The following is a 19,165-nucleotide window of genomic DNA, read 5'->3' as shown; positions in this document are numbered from 1 at the left end:
CCCCATACAGCGATCAGATCCAGTATCTCCCGTACGGTCCATGCTGGAGCTCTTTTTGCATTTGGGACTGCATGGCCACCCGTGCTGAACAGCGTGCCATGCTGGGCAAACAGGAAATGAAATTCAAAAGTTCATGGGGCTTTTCCTGTCTACCTGGCCAGTGCATCCGAGTTCAGATTGCTGTCCAGAGCAGTCACAGTGGTGCACTGAGGTATACTGCCCGGAGGGCAATACCGTTGATTTGCGGCCACACTAACCCTAATCCGATAGGGTAATACCGATTTCAGCGCTACTCCTCTTGTTGGGGAGGAGTACAGAAACCGGTTTAAAGAGCCCTTTATATTGATATAAAGGGCATCGTTGTGTGGACGGGTGCAGCGTTAAATCGATTTAATGCTGCTAAGATCGGTTTAAACGCATAGTGTAGACCAGGCCTAACTCTCCCTCCTTACAGAAACTACACAGTTCCCTGCCTACACTGAGTTTCACAGCAAGTCAGATTGCCTAGACAAGTCAGCATGAGCATTTTGCTTTCTTGTCAGAGGCTATAAACAGCATAATTGCCCACAGTTATGAGTTCTCACACAGCCCTTTTTAAGCAAGCACACTTATTCTTAAGATGAAAGCATTACAGAGAAAATATATTAAACAGTAAAAGAACCTACACACACCAATAAGCTTTACCAGAGATAATTCAACTCCCACAAGGGCTCTGGCAGGTGATCAGTTCTTCAAATCCCACCAAGGGTTTTTTCTGTGGTTTGTAACACCGGTTAGCTCAGAACAAGCACTCTCATGAATTTGTAGTTTAGGCTTTGATCTTCAGATTCCAGGAATAGGTAATCTGCAGAGAATGGGTTTCTCCTCAGGGCATAGCTTCAATAGGTTGGATCAGGAGGATGGAATTTGCATTCACCTCCTCCCAAGCATTTCCTAGGAAACCCACTTAATTTTGTCCCAAAAGTTCCTTCTTGTCTGGTACTTTGTTTAAAATAGTCCTTTGATGCTCAGAACGTTTCATAGGGTTTACATTGGTCACATCTCCTCCCTAAGAAGTTCCACAATAAGTGATAAGGTTTGCATGTATAATATAATGGATTCCAAAGCTACTTAAACTTAATTCAATAAGATCTTCCAAAGATATTGCAGAAAATTGCTGTATCTGTCACGCTTTGTAAGACGCTCTCTAATGAACAGATTGAGGCAATAAATGCACATGAACAACCTTAATTGGAAGATTTTTTGAGACTAATAAATATAATGCTTTACAAACCAGTATAAGAGGATAAATTGCAGGTTAAGACTTTTTCTTCTTCTTTTCAGGCAACCATTGGAATTGATTTCCTGTCAAAGACAATGTATCTAGAAGACCGCACGGTGAGTGGGGACTCTGTAATTAACCTGGCAAATGCAGCCACAAGAGCAGCAGTTGCCCGCGTACACAATGTTTCTGCCTGGTTCTTCATGCAATGGCTATTCCTCCAAATCCCACAGCGGCCTTCTCAGGGACAGTGTTTAACAGGAGTTGCCAGACCTGGTCAGGCTAGTAATCTGTGTGCATGGAATCCTGTTTCCTGTTGTACTGGCTCAAACCATTGGTCCTGTTTCTGGTACTTGCGATACTACTTGGTGCTTCAGAGGAAGGTCAAAAAAGCACTATGCAAAATTGGGTCAAGTTCACAACTCCATATGCTTGGAGAAGAGGGCTGTCTTTGTGTTGTACTTGTTGCTGCTATATCACAGGCATAACATACTCATTCTCATAAGTGGCTGCAGTGCTGCCTTTGGGACCGTCCGTTTCAACGGATCGAAGTAGACTTGGGATGATTCTGCTCTGTGAAGTCACTGAAGATTTCTGAGGTTAAGAAGGTCACTTCTCACAGGGCAGGTGGCTAGATAAGTCAGTAACATAATTCTAACCTACAACATTCAGATAACAAACATATCTCTGAATAAAGTCAGTGATGGAAGAAAAATATTCATTGAAACAATACAGTCAAATGTGTAGGCTACATGAGGTGCCCTGTGCATAGAGAGGCCCCCTAGATTCCTCCCCTCATTCCTTCTGGTATATTTACCTGTTGAATCTCAATGAGTAGTCATCACCGGCTGAGCAGGTGAAACTGGCCTTCCTTTGGAGACAGTCGCTGGTCCTGAGTGATGTGATGCTAACCCTTCTGGTTAGGTGACACTGGGCATGCTGCCTCCGCACCTGATCTTCAAACCAGAGCAACATCCCTCTCTCTGGTCCACTGTGGCAGAGAATGAATTTCCTAACTGCCTTCTTCTCACATTGTTTCCACTGTTAGCTTTCTGGGTCATGTAGGGGGACCACCAGAGGCCATAAAGCCTGTTGAAAGTGGGCAAAGATGGCAAAATGGGAGATTAAACAGGAGCAAAAATACCTGTTCTCAGATTGTCTGCATGTCTCTTTTCACAAGGCCTTGTGAAATCTAGCACCAGCCAAGTCTGAGACAAGGCTCTGGCTACCATGCTTGGATGGAAGCATGACAGGGCTTTCCTTGCACACTGGCCTGATTAACACTTTGGTGCACACTTGGTTTGGTGTGTTGCAGAGCTATTCTTGTTCCAGATGCTCCAACTGTAAATCCATCCTGTGTTGCCTGTACCAGCGAACAGAAGAAGCGATTGTCTATAGCCCCTAGTGCATATACTTTTCATTCTCAAAATCAGCCCTAAGTAAATTGCCAAGAGAGACACTCACGGGCTTTGACTGTGGGAGATAGAACACAAACATGCTGCTTACAACTCTTTGCTTGTAGGGTGGATGAAACACACCAAATTAAATGGAGTGTTGAGGAACCTCATTTACCTTAATGAGTACCCATAACTGTCAGACAGAGCTCCATGTCACAGCTACAACTTCAGCCTGGGAGGATGGATGGAACTTTGTCCTTCACCTACCAGTATTGCTTACTAACAGGCTGAATTCTCAAAGCTTTGCAGTTTCATTCTTCTTCATACTATGAATCTTTAACTTGTGTGATCCTGGAATGGAAGAGAGGAATAGACTACTGAGGTGTGGAGAGATTTGGCCTGGAACTGAAGCTCCGCTTGGCCTCAGCTATCAGTGTCTGGGTGCAGCTCCCAAGTCAGCGTGATTGGGAGGTTTTTCTAGATTTTTTTCTTTTTAGGGCTTGTGAAAACTGGTCCCACATGGCACAACCTTCATCAAGAGGTAAGGATGAGCCCAGTTCTATGTCAGCAAAGTCAATTGTTAGATTTCACGCTATCCCAAGATAATTTACTGAGTGAGCACAGAGGGCTTGCAGGTGGTTCTGCTTTTAAGGCTCTCATGTAGTGGCTTCCAGTGTCATCTGTGGTACATATTCCCTTTTTCCACTGTGGGCTCATCTGTTCTGAGCATGAGTGACAGTAGGCCAGTTTAGAAGGTGTTTGCTCTCCTGCTATAGTGTTATCAGACACCCCAGTTGAAGGTGGCATTATTCTACCTTTGTGCTTTAGACCAGTGCTTCTCAAAGCTGGTCCGCTGCTTGTTCAGGGAAAGTCCCTGGCGGTCCGGGCCGGTTTGTTTACCTGCTGTGTCCACATGTTCGGCCGATTGCGGCTCCCACTGGCCGCGATTCGCTGCTCCAGGCCAATGGGGGCTATGGGAAGGGCGGCCAGCACATCCCTCGGCCCGTGCTGCTTCCCGCAGACTCCGATTGGCCAAACCTGCGGAAGCGGCAGGTAAACAAACTGGCCCAGACCGCCAGGGGCTTTCCCTGAACAAGTGGCGGCCGGACTTTGAGAAGCACTGCTGTAGACCTTTGAATGAGATTAAACAAAGTCCCTCTTGGCTCCATAATGAGCTAATCTATGACAGGCTCCCGGATGATTTAGTCCTTATGTATTAGGTGTGACTGCATACAGCTATGTGTAGGCAGCAAGCATTGTGGATTGCCCTGTCCTGTTTCACTGGCAGGATGCAGTGATATAGGTACACATTCATGATTCATCTCTGGTGGATGCTGTTAGAAGTGATTTTATGAGGGATGTTTTGGTTTTCCACTGAAATAGGGTGTGTCTCACGGGTCAGCAGGTTGGTATGGAGGTGGAGGCTGAGTGATGGTTCTGCCATGTTAGTTGCGGCCATTGCATGGAAGGGATGGAGAGGTACCTTCATCACTCTTCATTCTTCTGCACTGCATTCCATTTTAACTTTCCTTTGAATGTTTGTTTGCATTATTATTTTGCCTGGCAAAATAGTTTTCTTTTTATTTCACTTGGGTTTTGGTTTTATTTTGTTTCCATTTTTCCTGCTCTTCCCCTGCCTCTCCCCCCCACATTTTTCCATTTCCCAGATCAGGCTGCAGCTGTGGGACACAGCCGGCCAGGAGAGGTTCCGCAGCCTCATTCCCAGCTACATCCGTGACTCTGCTGCAGCTGTCGTTGTCTTTGACATTACAAGTAGGTATTGAGCCTGAGCTCCTGCAGGGGCCTTGCTGTTAACAGGTGCTCTGTTTTTGGAAGGGGCTCATTTCCATATGGGTTGGGGCTAGGCTCGCAGTGAGAGGCCTGCAGGTGTTTTGTGGATGGATCTGCTGCCACTGGGGGAAGTAGCTGAAGTCTCTTCTTTCCCACTTCCAAAAGTAATTCCATCAAGGCTGCTTTGGGAATTGGGAAATCATTGATTTCTATTTACTCAAATCTCAAACCTTAAAGATGACCTGCAAAGAGTGAGTATGTGTGTGAATTGGATTAATGCCTTTTTATATCCCTCTGTTATTAAAAAAGGCCTTAAAGGGTTTTTCTGAAGCTTTTATCTACTTGTTTTAACACTAGAACTGTAGGTTTTCACTGGACAAATAGAGTACTAGAAGGAATTTGACAAAGATGCCAAAGAAGGGAAACCTGAGTTGGGGGGAAGTAACTTTTTTTTTTTTATTTTCAAACTGTCTGAAACTGCATAACACCAACTTAAAAAACTGCACAGTGCACATCTGGCTTATCCAAAGAGCCCTCTAACAAAAAGGGAAAGGCAAAACTTAATATTCCTGGCATTTCTAAAGAATAAACAACTTTGAAGGGAAAACACCCATCATTCAAACTTTCTCTAAATTAAAGTGGTCTTGTCTATATGGGAGGTATAAGCTTAAGGGGTGAATTTAAATTGATAGTTGTACTGGTATAACCCCTGGGGTAGACACTTACTCCGTTATTAAGAGTTCCTTTTCTTGGTTTAGTTTATCACTTGGGAAATCAAAAAGTGATTTATATCCAAAGAAGTGTCCACATGGAGGGTTATACCAGTATAGCCATATGGTATAGACTAGATCTAAGTAAAATAAAAAACACTGCCTCAGCAGTTTTTCCTTTCTAGATTCCCTTTAATCTAGAGTTTAGGATACAATATTTTAACTTCTAAGGATTTACTTTTGTCTTGCACTGTGCTGAGTACATAAATGTTTAACAAGTAAGATGACTTTTCTGTTTGAATTTCTCCCAATGATTTGTAGTGGGTACCAGCAATTGAGGTCTCTGTAATTTCCAAGCTTACTCCACTTTGGGAATGATTCTGAGACTTCCTTCAGGGAAAGGCCTCTGGGGTGGCAGAACATACAAATGTAATGTGCCAGAGGGCACCATGCAGGAATTTGAGGGGAAAACGAGGACAAGTCTGCCTTCTGGACATAGACAGGGACACGCTCGGCTATACACCTGGGAACAGCTCTAGCTGAGGTTGGAGTTTGAGAGACAGGATGTGCACTCTTCCAGTCTGTGATGAATCTGTCTCGGGATGGATATTGTGAGGGGCATAACATGCTGTTCAGCCTGTTCTGCAGCAGGCTATGGGAAGCTTGCAGTTCTGTTTGGACTTGGAATGAAAGATTGTGCTTACACAGCCTGGGCCACAAATGAAATGGTGAGAATTGGGGATAGGAAGGATGTTGCAATTGTTTCCCTGATTCTCCCCACACACAACAGAAAAACCTGTGCATTTCTGCTGTCTGTCCCCACAGCAACTTCAGCTTCTCCAAACTTAAACAGGCTCCAATAAGTCAAAACCAGGGGTTCTCCGACTGGGGATCGGGACCCTGCAGGAGGTCACAAGGTTATTACAGGGATAGTCGCAAGCTGGCAACCTCCACCCCAAACCCCACTTTGCTTCAGCATTTATAATGTTAAAAACACTTCTTTTAATGTATTTAACATTATAAGGAGGGGGTCATACTCAGAGGCTTGCGATGTGAAAGGGGTCACCAGTACAATAGTTTGAGAGCCACTGGTCAAAACAGTCTAGCAGGTCAGCAAAGCTGTGGCACTCCGTACAACATACTTGAATGCCTGCTGAGAAGCTGGCAGAGCAGGAGCTCAGCTGGCCTTAGGGGAGTGGTGAGGAATAAATCCAGAATGAGTGCTTGAACCTCTCAGTAACACCTTCTAGATACTTAGGAACATGAGTGGCAGCTGTGTAAGTGAGGCACTACTGGGTTTGGGGCTTTTGTGCAATCACGCCGGTCCATTTCCTCCGTAACAGTGTGGTGCTCCTTCTGAAGTCTGTTACCTTGTACTGTAAGGAGACCAGGCAACTTGTGCATACCAGAGGCTAAACTTGGTGAGAGAGATGTCTGGATGAGGACCTCTCCTCCTTCCAGAGTAGGGAAGGGGTTTCTCTCTCTGCAGCACAGCCCTTGTACAGCACTGTTCAGGGTTTTGTGGTGGTACTACTCCCCAGAGACTGGCTGAGCATCAGTTTTGACTTCTGGGAGCCACTGGGGGCTCATAGGGTATTGCAGCTAAATTGTTTTGGGTCTCTTCTCCCTACCACTTCAGGGTTGTGTTGCTTCTGAAACTGTCTCAAAAACCTTTGTATATGTCAGACCATGGCTTGGTGTTGATGAATTTTTATGCTTGTTCAAACACAAACCGTTAGACCCCAATGCTCCTGAAGCCACAGAACAATGGAGTGGATTCTAGTGCTGGTACCATGGGGGTTTGGAGAGATGGTCTGCCAAAGCATCTCCAAGAACAAGTCTCTTCCTAAACAGAATTTGGCAGTCTGCCCTTCTCTTTCCTTAGTAAAAGCTGCCACCTTTATCTTATAGCTAGCGTTTGGCACCTGCGAGCTCACTCAACTAACATCCTCGTTCAGGCATAAAAGGGCCACTGTTCCAAACTGCTGAGCAATTAGCATTTGTGAGCACATCTAGCCTGCTCAGATACTCCTCCTAGGTTCTTTCTGGGGCTTTCTCTAGCTCACACCAAACATGTTTGATCACTGGGAATGTCAGTAGCAGGCTTTTCTTGCCCCAGCAGCTCTGCTCTGCAGAACAGTCTGACAACAGGATTACAGTTGGCAGCATCTTGGGGAGGGGAAATCAGAGGTGAAATTACTTGATATATTTTAGTAAGCATCTGTTCACTTACCGTTGTGGTATCTAGGGGCCTTTTTTGAGCCCTGACGCTTCATGTAGGTAGGAAACACCTTCTGTCAGGCATAATCACCGTTAATTCTTTCTGATCTCCCAAGAACCTGTGGATGTGAAGGTGGAGTGGGGAAAGGAGAAATAACATTTTTAAATTGTGGTGTCTCCTGTAGCCCCTTTTGTGCTTTGGATATTCTGACTGAGCTAATACGGCTGTTGTGCTAGAGACCGAACTGCCCTCTTCTTACCAAGTAACTGGTGCATGTTGCTGCTTTTCATGTTTTCCTGCAAGGGAGAATCGAATACTGTTTGTGGGCTGGGACTTGCTGCATGTGCTTTTTTTCTTCCTGAAACCTCTTGACCTAAGCTTACACGAAAATCCCCTTTACCCTTTTTTGGATGCTTGATGCTGAGGAGAGTGTAGATGCTATTTCACTACTTTGTCTCCTGAAGAAGTTGTCCCTTGTCTTTGCATTGAGTATAAATCTGAGAATTACACAAGGGGCTCAGATTTGAGATTCTAGCTCCCTGGACTAGGCCCTGGTCTACACTGGGGGGGAGGATCGATTTTTAAGTTACACAGCTTCCGCTATGTGAATAACGTAGCTGAAGTCGACTTACTTAGATCGATTTACTGTGGTGTCTTCACCGCGGTGCGTTGACTGCTGCCACTCCCCCATCGACTCTGCTTGCGCCTCTTGCAGCCCTGGAGTACACGAGTCGACGAGAAAGTGCTCGGGTAGATTTATCGCATCTAGACTAGACGCGATAAATCGATCCCCGCTGGATCAATCGCTATCCAGTGGGTAGTGAAGACATACCCTAGGTGTGTTAGGGAGGCAGCATACTCCTCCCTTGGAGAGAATGGCCAACATGGTAGGTTACTTATTGGCCACCTTTCACAATGTTAAATAGTGTTGATGGGTATCAGTGGATGTTCTTTTTGGCTGGAATGGCAATAGCCTCAAGGTAGAGCTCATTGGTGTGGGGAGCAGGAGGGTGTGAACTTCATGGGACTCCTAGGCACACAGAAGGGGTAATTCTTACAGCCTGAAATAGACAGAACTGCTGGGTTCACTGCTCTTTGCGTGTTCAGGGAGCTGGTCAGCAAGGCAAATGTCCAGTTCCCAGACTGAGACCTGTAAACAGTTAGTTCTGGCAAATAGCCTTTTCTCTAAAGGACAGTTTCCTCCTTTCTTCTTTCTCTCTCTGCTCTTTCTGCTCTCCCTGGCCTGGTACCAGCAGGTTCGGCTACAGCTTTGGGACACAGCAGGCCAGGAGCGGTTCCGCAGCCTCATTCCCAGCTACATCCGCGACTCCACCATTGCTGTGGTAGTCTATGACATTACAAGTGAGTGGTGCTTTGATGTCTCATTGTGTTTGAAATGCTACGCTTGAGCGAGGGGCTAGTGAGTATACAGTCATGAGTTATTACAGAAAGATAGCATTAGAAACATAACTATCTCTTACCTTCTGGGTGGACAAGAAGCAATCTAAGGATGTCATCTGTGCAGTGCTGGGGGAATTGGCAAAGCATAGGGGTGAAGAGACAGGTGGTTTTAGAAGTATTTCATTATCCCCTTGTTTGAAAGAGCTTCTAGTTAATGTGTTCAATCGTCCCCTCTTCACACAGATCTGAACTCGTTCCAGCAAACCTCCAAGTGGATTGATGACGTGCGAACAGAGAGAGGAAGTGATGTCATCATCATGTTGGTGGGGAATAAAACTGACCTGGCAGACAAGAGGTAATGGAGGGGAACTGGTGACCTTGCCAGTTTGACAGCAAGTGGCTGGTATACTTTTTAAGGGGACCACTAACTGTTCTTAAGCCCAGACTACAATGGCCCTTTGGGGCTTCAGTAGCCTGTGATGAGTGAGATTCCCACTGTCCTTCCTGTTTGTTCCATAACATCTGTAATAGAATGCCCAAGGTGCTTTGTCTTGTTATAAACTGTACAAATCCTGGTTAGAACAAAGTCAACTGAAAAAGCTTCTCAGGCTACCAAAAACAAGCACCTACTCCACACCGTTTGGTACAAAACATGCTGCTAATAGGGAGATAAGACTGAAAAAGTAACTTCACAAAAGTCAGGAAATTCTGGTTCCCACAGCAACATGAAATGGGTCTTTGTGCATGGCACATGTAAGAGGCCCTGTCAAGTCTAATTTGGCATCAGATGTAGCTGTGTGGAAAACAGATTTTACAAAATCTGAGATCAACAGAGAGGTTTCCTACAAAACAGAATTCCCTACAGTAGCACAGCACTGCAGTGTTTGGAACCGGCAAATGAAACAAACTCACAATTAACCAAAATGAATCTGGCCGCTCTCAACTGTACAATGTGCACTAAGATTCAAATGTCACATAAGTACCATTATGATGGACACAATAGAAATACTGTAGATACAAATAGCTGCTGTGCCTTTATTTCATGGTATATAACCTCTTAAGCATGTTTGCTCATGTATATCTCGTGCTAGGCACCTCAGCACATTGTTAGTGAGGGAAAAATTAGACTGTGCAGTATTGTTTTAACTATTAATTTCAATCCTGTTACCTTCAACTATGTCAAAAGCACTAACTTTACTGAGTTCTGAGTTCCATGGAAAATTTGCTTTAAGTTAGCCTATTTGAGTTATTAGTGTACAGTAAAAATCTAAGTTGCTGAACTGGGGAAAACACCAAGAACTTTTACAGCCAAATGCAGTCTTACCAAACTAAAACAATTCACCCCAGGCTGCCCACAAGATACTTCTGTCTGCTGGGTGAGTTTCAAGCGTTAGAGGAATTTAAACAGAAATGCTTTGTCAAACATAATTCTTTCACTGGTGCGGTAGCCGTGCTAGAAAAATTGTAAACATTCAGCCAAACACCCTCAGTTGGCTATTTTAATTTCCTCTGCTTTGACATGAGGCTCAACAAAAGGTCTGACTGTACAACTCTGTTAAAGGGGTATTTTTAAATCTGCTTTTATTTTACCATTTCCATGAAGTATAAAAATCATTTTAGAGTTTACTGCGTTCCTTCTCTCCCCCTTAACCCCCACCCCGTTGTGTTGGAGTTATACAGTGCTCATGTGACATGATACTCAGCCTTGCAAGTGTATATTGCTGCCATGAGTCTCATTTTCTCGTTGACCCTTGTCTACCCATACCACTTCGCCTTCACTCGGGAGAATATGCATTACTGCTGTGTTCAGCTTTCCAGCTCCACTGGGAAAAACATATGCAGTTCTGTTAAACCATCTAGCAGCGAGTTACTAACAGAGGCTAGGCTCCTAATCACTATGCCTTCTTAGTAGTTGGGCTATTGACAGATGCTCTGTGTCAACTGAACTAAACCATTGTCATGTTTTTTTCATTCCCCTGTAGCTCTACTATAGTTCACTTCTGTTTTCAAAGCTCCTTTCTACTAAGGTTACTTTACTTTACAGCTTCAGTGGACACCACCATAAATGATGCCTTGCCATACGTTCCAGGAATATTAAAAACTCTTCCCACCCAAGAACAATTTAAACTAGTTGTAATTAACACACATCAAATGGTCTGGACTGAGAAATCTGGCTGACAAGGATTCCAAGCTGCCTCACTTTAGATCAGCCAGGGAAAGTGACTAGATTAGGGGTCGGCAGCCTTTCAGAAGTGGTGTGCCGAGTCTTCATTTATTCACTCTGATTTAAGGTTTTGTCTGCCAGAAATACATTTTAATGTTTTTAGAAGGTCTCTTTCTATAACTCTAGAATATATAACTGAACTATTGTTGTATGTAAAGTAAATAAGGTTTTTAAAATGTTTAAGAAGCTTCATTTAAAATTAAATTAAAATGCAGAGCCCCCTGAACAGGTGGCCAGGACCTGGGCAGTGTGAGTGCCATTGAAAATCAGCTCGCATGCCACAGGTTGCCCACCCCTGGACTAGATAAAACATGAGAACCATGCTCTATCCACAATAACAGTATAGCCTGAGCAATTAGTACTTTGTCTTCCCTGGGTGCCCAGAATAATAATAGTCGTCTGGTTCTCAGATTTTGGGCTTTCTAATTTTTAGCAAGCTTGTGGAATCTGCCACTCTTCTTTTTCCAGCACTGGAAAATACAATAGGAACCTCATCAGTCACAGGATGACTGATGGGACAGAAGTGTAGGGCACTCTATGTATGCCACCTTATCATTTGTACTAGCCCTAGCAAAAAAGCCAGAGACTTTGCCGTGCTTGCAATATACCTGTAGTTGGCGTGCGTGTGGCATTAGAAATTCCCACCCAGTGGGGTAATCTAGGCAAAGCATCTGCTACCACCTAGACTAGGAATTAAAGGTGATGATGTTAAATTGAGCTAGCTAATGTGATCTAAGACCTAAAACTCTCTTCAAAGCAAGAACCTGCCTTGTCTGCCAAGAGTTTTAGGTGTTCAGATCATGTTGGTTAATTAACATACTGCACCTCTAATCCTAAACTAAACAAAGCTCTTGTGTCAATCTGAGCCTGGCCATGACTTCTGTGTCTTGATAAAAAATTCAGGAAACTTAGCGCTTGAGAAGAACCAGGTACTGTTCTCTAAGCTGTAGTGTCAAACATGTTTGAAGAGTTGAGCCATTTATTTAATTTGTCATTTTATTTTGTGTAGCCTGTATGTTTTCTTTCCAAGATAATGTTGTTTCAGTTGCTGGCCAGTTCCTTTGTGGTTTATTTTAATTTCTAGTATCATTTCTGTCTAGTTTTCCTTTGTTTTGGTTTCTTTTCTGTGATTTGTTCTCATTGCTGTAGACAGGTTTCTATAGAGGAGGGCGAGAGAAAGGCCCAAGAACTGAATGTGATGTATATTGAAACCAGTGCTAAAGCAGGATATAATATGAAACAGGTATGTACAGGGCGTTGGTCAGGGATGCTCTTGCAGGTGTTTAGCTTCCAAGCAGCAGCTCAGTACTTGCTGTTGAATTTCACCTCCTGCTGGAGCCTTTCTGAGACCTTCCTATCACCTTATGGAATTTCCTTCTGTTGACTTGGGGAACTTGCTTTTTGCATGGCTGCACACTGATTCTGTTGCACTAGGTACAGCTGAAGAGGGCCCTTCCTTCCACCACAAGGAGGCTATGAATGAGACTTAAGTGTGTTGTTACATGAAACTCACCCAGTGCAGACTCATCCATATTGGTTATTATAATCTACATATTTCCTCAGCTGCTCATTTGGGTTGGTCCCGTCTTAGCTGGAGCATAAGGAGGAGGTAAAGGGAGGGAGGGGCGTAAAGGCTCAGAAGCCCTACGGTCTCTCTTCCTGGACAATGCTCTGCTATTAAAATCCTTCACTGAAGAGTGTTTCAGTCACAGAAGTCTCTAACTCATGCCTTCTCTCTCCTGTCTATTCTCCTTTCTCTTGCTCTTTCCTTCCTGTTTGCATCTGTCTGTCCAGGCAAATCACTACGGAGGAAGGTGAGCAGAGAGCCAAAGAGCTGAATGTGATGTTTATTGAGACAAGTGCGAAGACTGGATACAATGTGAAACAGGTAGAGCAGCACTGTGCCCTCAGGATGCAAATTCTGCACTTTCCACTTCACTGTGATCAGGGAGATGAGCTGCTTTATGGGTTTTGTGCTGCATCAAATCTTCACTTCCCACTTTACCCTCTGCTTCTATATTCCCAGCCTCTGAAATTCTTCCCTTTAAGCAGTCAGTCTGTCCTTTAAATAGAGGAGGCGCCCTCTCCTGCCAAGCCAAGGGTGGCTCATTCAGTACGCTAAGGGATCCTGTCAGCAGCTGACGTATTCTGTTCCCAGACCTGTGACACCAACAATACTTGTTGCATATACTGATATGCTAAAGCATGTCAGAGCTTTGGAAACAAAGCACCTGTGTTCCCTTTAAATCACAGCTAAATTAGTGTCCTGTGGCATTTCCTTCCCCAGGTGGTGGTGGTGGTTTCTGCTGTGACAGACTTAAACCTTGTTCCATATTTACTTTTAAGTACACCTAACATCATTGCTGTCAGGAAATTCTTCATCTCTGATTTGCACTAGTTACAACATGCTGCAGGGCAGCAGGTTTGGCAGAGAACCTCACGCTTGAGTTTGGGGACTTCTCAAACAGTAACTTCATTTTACTCTTTAACTAGATCACTCTGTACTAGTGTAAAATTTGGGGTCTAATCTACTTGATAGCATTGCTTTATTGCCTAGCAGAAATTTATAATGCATGAATTTCTCTAGTGCTGCAAGGTAAGTCCAGCTTTGTGTGTTGTGGCCACAATTACCATCCTGCACCTGAGGCACTATTCAGGATTGTCTGAGGTGGGGAAGGACGAACATGGATAGATAGCCTTTAAGGACAGGCTCTCTTTATGTGCAGCACTCTCAAGTCAGCCCCTGCACTCCTGACTCACTGCCTCAGAGCTTGGATTTCTTTTAACTTAAAAGGTAGACTTTTAAACACCATGTCCCTAGAATCCTGAGCTCATTCTGGAACAAACTAGATCAGTTTAGTGATGGATAGCACTGTCCAGTAACAAAATCAATAACAGTTCTGCACAGAAGCAGTAGGGTTGGAATGGTAAATTGCTGCCTCTCACCTGCTTCCCTGTTGAGTGCGGGATGGAATTATTAGCCAGCCTGCTCTTAACATCCTGGCATTTTGTGACGTGTGTAGCAATGGTCTGGTACATTTAAAGAAATAAAAAAGCTGAAGCAAAATCCTGCACCAAAGGTGTGCTTTGTAGATATTCAGTAACTTATTAAACTTGATAAAATATTTAGATTGGGGTTGAATAACATTCTTAGAGACATTCTTGTGAGGACTGTGTTAATTACTGCAGTGCTGGCTAAAATGTGTGTGTAACTCTTGGCAAAATCTTGGTTTTAGATGAACTAGAGATACATGATGGTTCCAGCTAAGCCCCACTTGGCAGTTCTCTCTTCTGTAATTATGAATAGCCTCTCAGTCACCCTTCCGGAGAAGGGAAGATGTGTTAGCAGAACATGTACTGTACACTGAAAAGCAGACTGTAGAGAGAAAATGTACTTTCTTAGACAAATTCTGCATTCACCTGTTGCTTTGGTTGCTGCCTTTCAGCTTTTCCGCCGTGTGGCTGCTGCCTTACCTGGGATGGACAGCACACCTGAGAAGAGCAAAGAAGACAGTATCCTTGTCTGCTGTGCAGTAACTTTCTTATTTCAAGAGTTAGCCAGTTTTCCTTGTTGCCAGGTCTGGCTTGCTGTCCTTGACAGATTGAGGGCAGTCAGGGACCTCGATTCAGTTACATTGCTGCAAAGCATAAGTTGCCTTTATATTGTAATGCTCATTTGCATGTGTAAACTGAGGCTCTGCGGCCAAATGTCTTGGCCAATTGTACCACTGGGGCCAGTATTGAGCTTTTGCTGTTTAGGCTTGGTGTGAAATGTTTTGATTTGTACTGATTCAGTATGATCTAATCTTTGCTGATTCTGTATTCTGCATGCAAGATGACCTTGGGCAATACAGAGATCCTTCTGACTGGCCTGTTCCCTTCAGAGTGCTGGGTGAAGCCAGTCCCCCCCACTGTTGTCATGCATAATGTCTGCTTTTCAGTGTATAGTACATGTTTTGCTAACGCATCTTCCCTTCTCCGGAAGGGTGACTGAGAGGCTATTCAGAATTACAGAAGAGAGAACTGCCAAGTGGGGCTTAGCTAGAACCATCAAACTCAGCTCCTAAATGACTGTCTCAGACTGAAGGGCAGGAACATGGCCTCTGCCAAGCAACAGTCCATAGAAATTCATTACTTGCCCATGTATCCAGCTAATGCTCTAACAGCAAGGGTAACTCCATATGTGCACACACCTGGTATTATAGCATGGGGTGGAGACGGTCAGTTGTTCTTGAGAAGCATGCTTCATGGGACTAGAGGGTTGCCATGGGCTATTTATGGAGAAAGACCAGTTCAGATTTATAGTAAAAAATACCCCAAATCCCAGGTCACACTAGTTTAAAGCTACAGGTAGTTGCTAACATGCTGTAGTCAAAGTCAAGGATTCTGTCAAGGAGAGTAGGTGCTGTACTAGGCAGTACATGCTGATTCAACTGTTATCACGGCAGCCTTGGTTGTCAGATGTCAAATCTATAGCCGTCACTTCAGTACTTCTTCCTAGCCTCAACCTTCACAAAGGCAGCAGCTCTCTACCAATGCCTTCAGACAGCTGTTGGTTCTGGAGATGTCTGCTTCAAAAAGCAAACCTCATAGGCATCAATGCCAGGAACTATGTACCAAGCCACCTAGATGGCTGCACTTCTTATCCAGTTCTTAACTGTGGAAACCCCCAACTTTATTCCTGGGTTAGGTAACGTCTGTGCTTTGTCCTATGTGCTCTACTGGGCTTGAGTTATATTGTGATGTTGTGCCCATGACCTTGGCCAGGTGGCTTCCTTAACTTGTCTTCTACAGTGATTGACATCAAGCTAGAGAAACCTCCTGAGCAGCCAGTAACGGAGAGCAGCTGTTCCTGCTAAAGTGCCCGTTGTATAGCAACACTTTCCCTGATTAGCCAGTCTCACTGAAGAGCATCACTTCTCATTGGCTAGGCAAACCTACTTTCTGTGAACTGAAGAAACAACTAATCAATCTACTAAGTCAGCGAGCTCCCTGTTGGCTGGTGGGGAACAGCCCTGGCTGCCCCTCCTATTGCATGGTATGAGCCCTGAGTGCAGAATGAATGTCATGTTGTCCTCTTAGTAGTGCACTTTGGCAGCACGGTGCCCTTTACTCCATCCCACACCTTGGACCTATCTGCACAGGTGTATTTTTCTGTGAATGCAACAAAAAAGCTGCCATGTTAGGGAAAACAAAAATAAAGCTGGGGGTTGGCTTTCCACCTCCCTAATTGCCTTGCATCTTAATCAGTTTTCCTTCCACTCCAGTAATTTTTTCTCTCCCATGCACCACTTCCTTTTTTTAATTTTTTCCCCTTCAGAGGCTTCCTTTAAAACTAGTCACAATTTGATTTGGCCTTGCCTGTTTTGAAAGTTGGGGGTGATCTGTTCTCCATGTCCTGCTTCTTGCAGAGAGTACACAGTACAGGCTTCCCAGTCCCTCCCTCCTGTGGTTGGTCTTAGCCAGTTCCTGGGTCTTTTGAGTTTTGGGAGAAGGAGCTTCCCTGCCCTCCTCACTTCCCGCATCAGTGTGAGTGAGAGCTGAGCACTGGACAGTCTACTCCCAATCTGCTCCAGCACAAGCCACTGATCTTGTTTGCTCCCTTTGTCCTGTCGTGGGTAGAATTCCCCAGGATCACTTGCTTCAGTTGGATTTTTTACCCTGGGGAATGCTGTCGGCCGCAGGGGAGGAGGTTAAGACAGACTTGCTGCAGCATTCAGTCTCTGTGGGAGAGCCTGCCTGACTGCATCTGTGGATGACCTGGGCTCTATCTGCAGGCTGCAGATGGAATCTAGAATTTATCCCTAGGATGGCAGTACTAGGACTGGGCATCCCAGGTCCCATTCTGGTTATCTTCACCTGCAGACATACTCCTTTTTCTTGTGGAACATGCACAGCCTACCGTCTGCTAGCCAGAGATAGGACACAAGCTACACAGTTACTAGTTATGCAGAAATGGGGCTTGCACTGCAGAAGTGGCTCAATCCAGTACCAGCAGCTCCAACCAATGTGGTGGAGGGGCAGCTGAGCATCTTGTATTCCACTAGACTGAATCTGGGAACAGCAGTTCTAGTCTAGTGTGTTGCCTATGAAATAGAACATGGTTACTCTCAACCTTGCAGCTGCCTTTGCTGGAGAACCTCCCCAACCCTGTATGTGGGGAAGATGCTAGGTCATAATGTTCCCAGCACTGGGACAAGCAGTAAGATGGGTTTGTTCCCACCTTCAAAGGAGGGAAGGATGGGATTAAATAAAGGGAAATGTTGCTTTTTGTGGCTGCTTCTGTTCCATTCTTGGGTTGAGGGAACATCTCCTAGTGACTCTTATGATCATTTTAAAGGGGATTTTTTTTAAAAGTGATTTTTGCCTCTGTATCCACCCACAGCCCTGCTTGATCAGGTTTGTCCATTGGCTGAGAGGAATGTACAAGGAAGAGATGGAGAAGTCCTGTTAGATCATCCATTTGACCACCTGGTCTGTGTAGTGGTATCAGGGTACATCCTAAAGGGAGGGTAGAGACAGTGCAGTAGAACAGGGGCTTGGGTGGGGTGCAGCAGCAAAAAATTGCATTTCTCCTGGTATAATGCCTTGTTGGTCACCACTTCAGCTGTGTGCTCTTTGTATGAACCCTGTGGCCCTATCCAGGGAGAGGAATGAACTGTCACTCTTACCTGAACGAACTAACTTGAACCCTGATAGCTGGGATTTCCCTTTTGGGAGCACCCAACTCATGATGCCAGGGCTGGCTCTTCTGGCTGTGTTTACTTAATGCCCATGGAGCACCCTGCTACTGGTTAAGATAGATACATTTGGTTTGTGGTCAGCATTGTCCCTTCCTCTCCATGTGAGTTGACCTGCAGGGAGAAGCTGGGAAGTTTTGTTCTGTGTTTCTCCTTCCTATTCTGGAGTGTTCCCTTTTTCCTACCTGAAGCCCTCAATGGCCTAGTCTGAGTCCTTTAGAACCCACCCCCAGGGTGAAGCCGTGTCCCATACTATGTATATACTCCCTGTTGTGTGGGAATTGCTGATGTTCTGTCAGTGTGTGTGTGTCTGTGTCTGCAGTAGAACAGGTTCCACTCTCCCCTTCTTACAGGCAGATATACCCTGCCACTGTGTTGTGTTGTTCTCTCGAGTCACTGGACTTACTTTTTTGGGGGGGAAGTGGGTAGGAGGGGGAGAATAAGTAATCAGGAGGGAAAACCTAGTGAAATAAAATAGTTCACTTTCCACTGCCTTCCCTATGAATGTGCATAATAGTGAGTGTGTGTCTCTGGCCCTGCTGTCTCCTAGCTGTTAGCCAAGTAAGTGTGACTATTATGAATAGCGACTGTCTGACCACAGCCGTGTATCACACTAAATAAAGTTATTTCACCAACACCTTTTCTGTGTTTGTTTTTGGGAGAGGACTGCTGCTGCCACCATTTACTTTACTCAGAGCCCCGGCCCATCAAAGGCCATTACCAATTTATCTGTGGAAGAAACAAGTAACAGGCTGTCCAATCTAATGCATTCTTCAGTTATAGATTCTCTGTGAAGCTTAAAGGTTGTCTGGGAAATGTCTTCTGGATTCTTTTGTGCATCTTAAAAAGAACCTACCACTTTAGCCTTTGGAGTTTTTTCGTCAGTGTTTCTACCTGGAAGTTGGACAACCAGTAATGTACTTAAGTCCTATAACTCTTCTCATTCTGAGACACATGCATACAAAAAGTAAATGACCCAGTTTCATCCACTTTGTTGAGAACTATGAAAGAATGCCTAGCAGTTACACAGTTTTAAAGCACTTTACAAACCAATTGTGAACAGAAAGTATTGTACTCTCCAGATGGGGGAAGCCAAGGCTCTGAGAGAAAACTACAGTGGCCTCAGATGATGATGAGTTGGTTATAGGCTTGGGAGTAGGATCCCGGAGTCCTGACTCCTAGCCCCAATACTGATTGTCTCCTGCTGTAACTAGTATGTACCACTGATTTGGGAAGAGAATTTGTATTTGCCAGTTGCCGAAGGAAGAAGGGGCAGAAATGTTGTTTGCTGATTTCCAAGTGACCCTGATAATCAGAGTAGGGGGGTCCTGCCAACAAGCAATAAGTAACAGATGCTGCTGCTGGCACTAAGAAGCCTGCTCATTTAGTCTAGCTAAGGCCTATCACCTGTCTTCCATCA

At 44.7% G+C, this 19,165-nt stretch overlaps 1 protein-coding gene across 7 annotated transcripts in view; it reads left to right on the top strand.

The window, feature by feature from the left end:
- The window catches only part of RAB41 (RAB41, member RAS oncogene family), a 25,815-nt gene extending 7,433 nt beyond the window's left edge, over nt 1–18,382 (top strand). The window contains exons 3-9 of one of the 7 annotated variants that reach the window (XR_012656410.1): nt 1,324–1,377; nt 8,634–8,742; nt 9,025–9,136; nt 12,155–12,248; nt 12,800–12,893; nt 14,452–14,518; nt 15,800–18,382. Coding sequence is in view for 6 of the 7 variants with exons in the window: in XM_032797023.2 (XP_032652914.1) it covers nt 1,324–1,377; nt 8,634–8,742; nt 9,025–9,136; nt 12,155–12,248; nt 14,452–14,518; nt 15,800–15,864 (501 nt within the window). In the remaining variant the exon portion in view is untranslated. Of the gene's footprint in view, nt 1–1,323; nt 1,378–4,325; nt 4,432–8,633; nt 8,743–9,024; nt 9,137–12,154; nt 12,249–12,799; nt 12,894–14,451; nt 14,519–15,799 lie in introns of all 7 variants that reach the window. The other 6 variants (XM_032797023.2, XM_032797026.2, XM_032797027.2 and 3 more) reach the window with 6 other exon arrangements.
- The last annotated feature ends 783 nt before the right edge of the window (nt 18,383–19,165 follow it).

Source organism: Chelonoidis abingdonii, chromosome 8 (genome assembly GCF_003597395.2).
Source record: "Chelonoidis abingdonii isolate Lonesome George chromosome 8, CheloAbing_2.0, whole genome shotgun sequence".
NCBI classification, from domain to species: domain Eukaryota; kingdom Metazoa; phylum Chordata; order Testudines; family Testudinidae; genus Chelonoidis; species Chelonoidis abingdonii.
The sequence above is the reverse complement of the archived record's forward strand: the minus strand, read 5'-3'. Positions and strand labels throughout refer to the sequence as shown.